Below are 10,156 nucleotides of genomic sequence, written 5' to 3'. Positions count from 1 at the left end.
AACAGTCCTGTATGGTGAATACTCAAAACAGATAACCGTCACCCACAAATCAAGGCTGAAAACAGGCTGCCTAAGAATGGTTCTCAATCAGGGACAACGATTGACAGCTGCCTCTGATTGAGAACCATACCAGGCCAAACACAGAAATACCAACTCATAGAAAAACAAACATAGACAACCCACCCAACTCACGCCCTGACCATACTAAAACAAAGACATAACAAAAGAACTAAGGTCAGAACGTGACAGTACTCCCCCCTGAAGGTGCGGACTCCGGCCGCAAAACCCGAACCTATAGGGGAGGGTCTGGGTCGGTGTCTGTCCGCGGTGGCTGCTCTGGTGCGGGACGTGGACCCCACTCCATAGTCTTTGCCCGCCTCTTTACCCGCCTCCGTGGCCTCTTTAGAGCGGCGACCCTCGCCGCCGACCTCGGACTGGGGACCCTAGCAACGGGTCCCGAATGGACGGGAGATTCCGGCAGCACGGGAGAGGCAGGAGACTCCGGCAGCTCCGGAGTGAAGGGCGATTCCGGCAGCTCCGGAGTGAAGGCCGATTCCGGCAGCTCCTGATTGACCGGCGGCTCCAGCAGCTCCTGACTGACCGGCAGCTCCGGCAGCTCTCGCCGCTGACCTCGGACTGGGGACCCTAGCAACGGGTCCCGAATGGACGGGAGATTCCGGCAGCACGGGAGAGGCAGGAGACTCCGGCAGCTACGGAGTGAAGGGCGATTCCGGCGGGTGGCTCTGGCGGGCGGCTCTGGCAGCTCAGGACAGATGGGCGAATTCTGGCAGCTCAGGACAGACGGGCGACTCTGGCAGCTCAGGACAGACGGGAGACTCTGGCAGCTCAGGACAGACGGGAGCACCTGTAGGGAGGAGACGGAGAGACAGCCTGGTGCGGGGGGCTGCCACCGGAGGGCTGGTGTGTGCCACACGGATAGAGCGGACCGTGGAGGCGCACTGGAGGTCTCGAGCACCGAGCCTGCACAACTATACCTGGCTGGATACTCCCCGTAGCCAGGCCAGTGCGGCAAGGTGGAATAGACCGCACTGGGCTGTCCTGGCGAACCGGGGACGCCATGCGTAGGGCTGGTGCCATGTACCCCAGGCCCGAGGAGACACACTGGAGACCAGATGCGCTGAGCCGGCCTCATGGCACCTGGTTCGATGCCCAATCTAGCCCGGCCGATACGAGGAGCTGCTATGTAACGCACCAGGCTATGCCGGCGCACCGGGGACACCGTGCACCTCACGGCATAACACGGTGCCTGCCCGGTCCACCTCTCTCCACGGTAGGCACGGGGAGTTGGCTCAGGTCTCCTACCTGACTTAGCCACACTCCCTGTGTGCCCCCCTCCCTCCAAGACATTTTTTGGGGCTACCTCTCGTCCCTGTTGCGCTGCCGTGCTAGCTCCTCATAATGCCACCTCTCGGCTTTCGCTGCCTCCAGCTCTGCCTTGGGGCGGCGATATTCCCCAGCCTGTGCCCAGGGTCCCTTGCCGTTTAATATCTCCTCCCAAGTCCAGTTCTCCAGGTATTGCTGCCTCTTGTCACCACACTGCTTGGGTCTTTCTTGGTGGGTGATTCTGTAACGCTTGTCTGTGGTGGAAGAAGGTGAGGACCAATGCGCAGCATGGTAAGTCCATGCTGATAATTTATTATCATGAACACAAAAACAAAATAACGAGAACGAACGAAACGAAACAGTCCTGTACGGTGAATACACAAAACAGAATACAAACACTCACAAATCAAGGTTGAAAACAGGCTCCCTAACGATTGACAGCTGCCTCTGATTGAGAGCCATACCAGGCCAAACACAGAAATACCAACTCATAGAAAAACAAACATAGACAACCCACCCAACTCACGACCTGATCATACTAAAACAAAGACATAACAAAAGAACTAAGGTCAGAACGTGACAGTTGTACTGTGTGTCACCATCGCAGATTTTAGAGAAACAACAAATGTCGGTACACATAACTGTCTTATATCGGCTGAAAGATTAAATTATTGTTAATATAACTGCACTGTCCAATGTACAGTAGCTATAAATGCCATGCTATTGTTTGAGGAGAGCTCCTAACAACAAAACACTTTTTTTCACCGCGATAGGTTTGATAAATTCACCTCTGAAGGTGAAATGTGTACTTACATTCTGAAATCTTGCTCTGATTTATCATCCAAAGGGTTCCAGAGATAACATGAGTGTCATTTTGTTAGATAAAATCATTTTTAATATCCTAAAAAGGTCCATATAGCATGTACGATCGATTTTGTATTTCCACTCGTTCAATTTGCAAATAAAGGAATCTGTGCAAATCTAACCCTAAACGTTGTTTCAACCATTCAAATTACAGTCATATTTATTCCTCTGAGATCCTAGAACGTAACCAGACTTCACTATATAATTAGGGGTGTAGTATATCCTATAGGACACCAAATTTGGTCAAAGAGCGACGCCTTCATGGCACGCAGATGACGCGGGCGCTCTTCACTTGATTGATTGTAACTTTGTCATATTGGCACCAATCGGGGACATACAAAGCTAGCTAGATAGCCAATGAGCTGGGCTATATGGGAGTATCTGGAAACCCCGTATTTGTTGCAAAATGTAGCTTGTGCGACAGCAAGCCTTTTCCTTTTGGACAAAATGTATAAGAATATGGAGAGTTATGAAGTTATGAAAACTGGGTGTTTTGCAAATGTTGAACTTATAATATGACTACTAATACTGGAAAAGCTACATCAAAGTCCAAGGATACAGGTTTCACAATATTTTTGCAGAAAAATGTAATGTGAATGTAAATGTCTCATTCACGATTTGCCCAAATGTACCTGGGTGACTTCACACTAAATGTCATGTAGTTTGCTCATACTTCAAGTTATCCATCTGAAACGTTGCATATACACTGCTGCCATCCTGTGGACATCATCAGAATTAGAACCAGAGTGATGACTCAATGTGGGTCCTTTCTGTTCCATTTCAAAGATGGTGGTAGAAAAACAAACGATTGTTTTTTTCTTTGTATTTTCTTCCACCAGATCTATTGTGTTACATTCTCCTACATTCAATTCACTTTTCCACAAACTTCAAAGTGATTCCTTTCAAACGGTACCAAGAATATGGATTTCCTTGCTTCAGGTCCTGAGCTACAGGCAGTTGGATTTGGGTATGTCATTTTAGGCGAAAATTGAAAAAAAGGGGGCTATCCCTAAAACAGTATTACAAACACTTTGTAACACAGTCCCTGTTGTTGCCTCATATCCCAGCGATAATGTTTTGCATTAAGCCTGGGAATAAAACACTTACATTTGCTCAACTGACCCCAAGGCAAACATTCTCACTATATCAGCCCACACAGCTACAAGGCTGCACGTTCATGCTAGGTGTAGGACCTCCTATTGAAGCTTATAGAGACCCCAACTGATGTAGAACAATCTTACAATTATTTACTTTGGCTTAGGTACAACTATCATGAAACATCTAATACAATACATTTATTTCTTTTGTTGAAAATCTGTTTTTTGGACCTAATTGCCTACCACTTCTACCATGTACTTTCCACTCACATGACCTCTTCCTAAATATTTGGTCAAACAATGAATTTTGTATATGGTTTCCTTGAAACAAGGCTGGCTCAACTTACCCTTTTGGCTCAATTTACCACACTCTCCACTACTGGCAAGAGCAGTTTGTTTTTGATTTTAGGATCCATCAACAGTCCCATGGTCATTCCACCATATATCCACACCATATATCCACACCATATATCCCACACCAGATATCATATATTATACACATGATAACTTTCCCAAAGGCAGCATCTGTCAGGGTGTTGATATAGACGCTGCTTTGGGGCTCATTAGGTCCAGCTGTTGCTCTTGCAGTTTTGTAAAGGACCAGACACAAAAGGAGGGACCAGGAGCAACTATCAACTGCATTCCAAAGGCACCCTATTCCCTGTGTAGTGCACTACTTTTTACTTTTGGTGAAAATTAGCTAGCCAACTATATAGGGAATAGGGTATCATTTGGAACACAGTCGATGTCTAGCATGCTCAATGAGTAGGAGTTTAATAATATATTTATTTTCCAGATCTTTGCCGTCTGTGCATTTGCAACATGTGGAGGGTACTCTGGTCACCTGCGGGTTAGAGTGGAATGTCTGGACAAGAGCCAGAGCAACCTTAGCATCACAGTAAACTTTGCCTATCCCTTCAGGTAATACATGCTGTTATTTGCAACAATTTGCAAACTGGAGCAAAATGATCATGTCATTGTCACATGTTACATGCATGGGTATATCACGTTGAGAGACAAGTAACATTATCCAGATAAACACTCCACAACACTTCACTAAGTAACTCTGTATTGTAATCTACTGTGCATGTGGGGATATAGCCTTGGTGAGACAACGACATTGTTGTCCATCTGTAAATGTGTTTTGACAGATAGGGTGGAGGTGTGGAGGCAGAGTTTGATTTTCCATCTATAAAAAAAAAATTCTGATTGAAAGATGATGGAATATGGAGCTGTAGCTGTCAGACAGACAATTGTGTCGGAGTCTGTGTCTGATCCCCAGAAATAATTCATTTGTTTCCACAATCGGTATCTCACATGTATCTACTTGCACCCTTGAAGACCTAAAACCTTTCAGCTCAGGTTTAGAGTAATGTGAAAAGACTCTTGATGATCAGGAGAGAGATTCATAATTGAGACTCCTGAGCATCATACAGTGATTCTAAGGAATACATATACCTCTCTCTCTCTGTCTCTCGTCTCTCGTCTCTCTGTCTCTCGTCTCTGTCTCTCGTCTCTCCTCTCTGTCTCTCTGAAGATCGCAGGTTCATTCAGATCAGTGGGAGGAACTTATTTCACTCAGTTTAACAATCGCTCCCTTTAAAGCATGTCAGATTCCATTCGTAATGGAAGGGTTCCTTACCAAGACAGACTTTTGTTCTTTAAAATATATTGTTTTTTTGTATGTTTTTTTTAAAGAAGCAAGAAGCAGCAGGGTCTATCTCTACTTTCTGTAAATGATTGTGTGTTCAAACACTCTGCGCATACCTTACTTTTACCTGGACATACCCTAACATTATGCAGGACTTTGTTATTTTATAGGTCAGATGGCATAACTGCAGGTCTCTCTTGTAAACACACTCTTCTCGCTCTTCTCAATAAAAGGCTCTAACTGTGACCATGTCCTTGTTCCTGTCATCTGATAGGTTACAGCAGGTCCATTTCCAGCCCACGCTGTGTGAGAGGAACAGACAGGAGAGCATCTTCCTAGTCGGAGACTATTCCTCCTCAGCTCAGTTTTTTGTGACTGTGGCTGTCTTTGCCTTCTTCTATTCCCTGATGGCCACCGTAGTGTACATCTACTACCAGAACAAGTATCGCGAGGGTAACAGAGGACCGTTGGTGGTGAGTTGATTTGTGTAATGTATGTATCTATTAATTGAGAATTAAATAATTTACAAGGCAGCGGTAGCTTAACATATAGAGAAATGTGTTTCACAAGATTATTACCTGAAAGGTGTGGTATATTGTGGCATTTTATCAATTGCAGTTAGCTTTACGTTGTTGTTACTCCTGCTAATGACATACCCAAATCTAACTGCCTGTAGCTCAGGACCTGAAGCAAGGATATGCATATTCTTGATACTGTCACGTGTGCTCCCTCGCTGGCCTCTTGGTCACCAGGCTGCTCGTTATGGTGCACACCTGTCACCAGCATTATGTGCATCTGTGCATAATGGCACTCACCTGGACTCCATCACCTCCTTGATTGCCTGCCCTTTATATGTCACTCCCTTTGGTTTCTTCCCCGGTCGTCATTGTTTATGTATCATGTTGGTGCGCTCTTCATGTTTCTTGTTGTGTTTGTTTATTTATAAAATGTATTCACTCCCTGAACTTGCTTCCCGACTCTCAGCGTACATCGTTACAGAATGACAACTCAACAAAGGGAAGCATCAGGGAGTGTTTTTTTGTGTGTGTTGGAGGTGATGTCGTGTCCGGGTGTTGGAGCCGGAGCTACCTGGGAGGCCTCAGCGGGTTTGTAGGCTCCAATGCCTCAGCTGGGTGAACAGGTTCCCGTGTCTCGACCGAGGCAACCAGGGAGGTTTCAGCCGGCTCATCAGGCTCTCACTCCTCAGCTGGTTCGTCAGGTTTCTGCACCTCAGCAGCGGTGACCAGTCCGCCCCTGATCCCCGGGATTGTCATCTTGGTTGGCCTGCGACTGGAGCCGCGCATTGGGGAGGGGGTACTGTCCCGTGGGCTCCCTCTCCAGCCTCTAGGTCACCAGGCTGCTCGTTATGGCGCACGCCTGTCACCAGCGTTATGCGCATCTGTGCATAATGACACTCACCTGGACTCCATCACCTCCTTGATTACCTGCCCTTTATATGTAACTCCCTTTGGTTTCTTCCTTGGTCATCATTGTTTCTGTTTCTGTATTATGTTGGTGAGCTGTTCGTGTTTCTTGTTGCGTTAATTTATTTTATTCATTTATTCATTCTCTTATTCCCTTAACTTGCTTCCCGACGATCAGCGTACATCGTTACATATACCATTTGAAAGGAAACACTTTGAAGTTTGTGGAAATTTATTTTATTTTTTTGTATTTTATTTCACCTTTATTTAACCAGGTAGGCTAGTTGAGAACAAGTTCTCATTTGCAACTGCGACCTGGCCAAGATAAAGCATAGCAATTCGACACATACAACAACACAGAGTTACACATGGAATAAACAAAACATACAGTCAATAATACAGTAATGTGAAATGTGAAATGAATGTAGGAGAATATAACACATTAGATCTGGTAAAAGATAATACAAAGAAAAACCATGCATTTTTTGTACCATCGTCTTTAAAATGCAAGAGAAATGCGATAATGTATTATTCCAGCCCAGGCACAATTTAGATTTTGGCCACTAGATGGAAGCAGTGTATGTACAACGTTTTAGACTGATCCAATAAGCCATTGCATTTCTGTTCAAAGTTTTGTATGAAGACTGCCCAAATGTGCCTAATTGGTTTATTAAAAGCTTTTCAAGTTCATAACTGTGCAATCTCCTCAAACAATAGCATGGTATTATTTCACTGTACTAGCTACTGTAATTTGAACAGTGCAGTTAAATTAACAATAATTTAATATTTCTGTCAATACCAGATATGTCTATGTTTTGGTAAATTTTCTTGTTACTTACAACCTCACGCTAAATGCATTAGGCAACATTAGCAACCATCCCTAGGGGGACCCAACAATCCTGTAGAGGTTTTAAACCTCATTTATAACATCACCCTATCATGTTTTTCATACCTCAACTCCCACGATCGAATTGAACCTGATAATAACCTTCTCCATTTCTCCCTGCTAAATAGGACTTTGTAGTGACCGTGCTGTTCGCCTTCATGTGGTTGGTGAGTTCCTGTGCTTGGGCCAAATCTCTGTCTGATGTAAAGTCAGCCACTGATCCCACCCAGGTCCTCCTGCTCATCTCTGCCTGCAGATACCCGGCCAACCGGTGTTCAGCTTCCCACCACCCAGTCTGGTCTGAGCTCAACACGTCTGTGGTGAGTCATTGGTGACATCCATAATGGCACCCTATTTTCCATAAAGTGCACTACCTTTGACCAGACCACTATGGGCCCTAGTCAAAAGTAGTGCACTATATAGGGAATATGGTGCAATTTGGGACATAACCCTTAAGCATGAAACACCAATGCTGATCAATGTCAGCTCCACTGTCTTCAGACAGGTGGTATTAACTCCTACGCAATGCTCGTCCTTCAAACGATTGTTGACGATGATGTTTGAAATTATGTGCACAGCAACAAAAATTCTTAGCAACCATTTGTTTTATGTTAATAACATTATCTGATTCTGAATCTGACAGTTTGATGTTTAGACCCAAACTCTAAATGCATTTAAGACCAAAAAGCTCATTTTTGTTTTCATACATTTTTACAATATACACAATTTTGACTTTGCAGCTGGCCTATCTAAGGCAAAATCTGTCTCAGTTTTGACTCCAGGACAAGAAACGTCAACATGCACTCTAAATATCCTTGTTCTGTACATTTATACAGGTTTTTGGTTTTGTAAACTTTATCCTCTGGACCGGCAACATCTGGTTTGTCTTCAAAGAGACAGGCTGGTACAAGACTGGCCAGAGGTACCCAATGAGAAGCGCCTCTGGGAGACGGGCCAATGGGATGAGCCAACGGCTCTACAGCCAAAGCAGTTTCGACCAATCAGGGGACAGCTTCTATCAACATCCATACAGGCAGGCTAGTTTTGATCAATCACGGGAGAGCTTTGGCCAGCAGCACTACAGCCAAGGTAGCTTCAACCAATCAATAGGGAGCTTTCGCTTGCCACAGACCCGTCTAGGACAGCCAATCATCATTAGTCAGGGAGATGTCACCTCTAAAGGGCTTAATCCCATCATATTTGTCAATGATATTTAGATCACATTTCATATATATTTTCCCCTCATCTACTCAAACTTAACTAGATCTGAAAATACTTTTGCATATTGATACCTGACCATAAGCAGGGTTGGGTATGTTACTGTCTAAGTGAAATACGTTGCAGTTACTAGTTATCTGTCTTAAAATTGTAATCAGTAACATTACTTTTGGATTGCCCAAATTCAGTAACGTAATCTGATTACCTTCAGTTACTTTTGGATTACTCTGCCATTAAGAGGCATTTGAAGAAAACAAAAAGGATCCATCAAATGCATTTGGTGTGTCATCATAGGGGTCTCTGACTTGTGGTCAGACTCGCTCAGGTGGAACAAACTTAATTGAATGTCATTGAGAAACAGAAAGGTGTCATAATGTATTTTCTTCTCAAACATCCTTTCTGAATTTAAAAGTAGCCTAAAGCAAAAAGTAATCATCTATTTTTTCAAAAGTATCTCAAACCTGATTACAATATTTTTGCAGGTAACATAACTGATTGCAGTTACAGTTTTTTGTGATCAGATTACATGTAGCTGATTACATTTGACCATGAGGTATAGGTCACCACTCCCATGTAGATTTCCAGATATAAAGTTTGCGAGGGCACATGGATGAAGTTGTAATATCTACAGGGGTGGACTGTAAGAGAGAAAGATGACAAGAAGAAGGCATACTGAAGGGGAAGGAAGGATTTAGCAAGTTAGTTTTTAAGACGACATCGGAGTAGACTGGAAAATGTATCAGAAATGGAAATAAAGTGAGAGAAGACTGTGTGAATAGTGTGAATGTGAGTGGTTTGGCTCAGCTCACATTCATGTACATTACTGTACAACCTTGAGCAAGGTACTTAACCCTAGTTCCTCTGGATAAGAGTGTCTGTAAAATGATTGATATTTTTAATGACAAATTGTTTCATGCTTCAGTAAGTTTGTGCTGTTGAATTGAAAACTGTGGACATACGTTTGTGAACCGCCTGTTATATATATTCTAATTATACCTCATCTGATGTTCAAATGGTTGCAGTGAGTTTGATTGGTGGTGGCTGTGCTCTGCTGATAGTGTCATGCAGTGATGTTCCACAGTGAGTCGTTCCACACATTTTGTATACGTGTTGTAATTTCTCAATGGTTTTAAAGTGATGGTGATATTTCACAGGGATCTAAATAATACTGACATTTGAAGATGCACAAATAAAGCCTTACATTCGCATTGTCCAAGTGGTGTGCCTCTGTGCGAATACTGTATGTTCTTAAAATGGAAGCCTTTTGAAACTAAAGTCAAACCAGTCTCCCTGTCTCTATATAGCAACCACAGGACAGTGCATCAACACATCCATACCCAGAGAAAGAGCAGTTTATATCACACAGGTGAAAGGTGCTCTGATATTCTGCTAAGTACTGTCACAGTGATCAGATCAGATCCACCTGAGAGCTGTTACCATGGTGATGTAGATATGGTAGGTGAGAGTTGGTATCCTCTCCTGCTCCAGAGGGAGTTGAGGTACTGTACTAGCCCCCCTAATCTGTAACAAGACAAATAAGATTCAGCAATGCCTCTTTTCCATGGCAGACTCATGTGGGCAATTTGGGATGGAACAGGGGAAGGAGAGAGAGAGAAAGCAAGAAATAGAAAGAGAGAGAGCATATGAACAGAGATATAAGTAACAGAAAAAG

General features: G+C 43.8%; 1 protein-coding gene across 1 annotated transcript; it reads left to right on the top strand.

Annotated features, from left to right (window-relative positions):
* Window positions 1–1,623: 1,623 nt before the first annotated feature.
* LOC109890257 (synaptoporin) lies at window positions 1,624–9,696 on the top strand. The gene is made up of 5 exons (XM_031823905.1): window positions 1,624–1,635; window positions 4,102–4,226; window positions 5,231–5,429; window positions 7,395–7,586; window positions 8,103–9,696. Exons 1-5 carry the CDS (start codon window positions 1,624–1,626, stop codon window positions 8,481–8,483), a joined length of 909 nt encoding a protein of 302 aa, XP_031679765.1. The 3' UTR covers window positions 8,484–9,696.
* Window positions 9,697–10,156: the final 460 nt, after the last annotated feature.

This window comes from Oncorhynchus kisutch, linkage group LG5 (genome assembly GCF_002021735.2).
Source record: "Oncorhynchus kisutch isolate 150728-3 linkage group LG5, Okis_V2, whole genome shotgun sequence".
In the NCBI taxonomy this organism is placed as follows: domain Eukaryota; kingdom Metazoa; phylum Chordata; class Actinopteri; order Salmoniformes; family Salmonidae; genus Oncorhynchus; species Oncorhynchus kisutch.
The sequence above is the reverse complement of the archived record's forward strand: the minus strand, read 5'-3'. Positions and strand labels throughout refer to the sequence as shown.

Bases quoted from the DNA above. Each gene is read 5' to 3' on its own strand.
- LOC109890257 (XM_031823905.1), top strand. The intron at 5,430-7,394 runs GTGAGTTGATTT...CCTGCTAAATAG, and splicing joins GTAACAGAGGACCGTTGGTG to GACTTTGTAGTGACCGTGCT. The intron at 7,587-8,102 runs GTGAGTCATTGG...ACATTTATACAG, and splicing joins CTGAGCTCAACACGTCTGTG to GTTTTTGGTTTTGTAAACTT.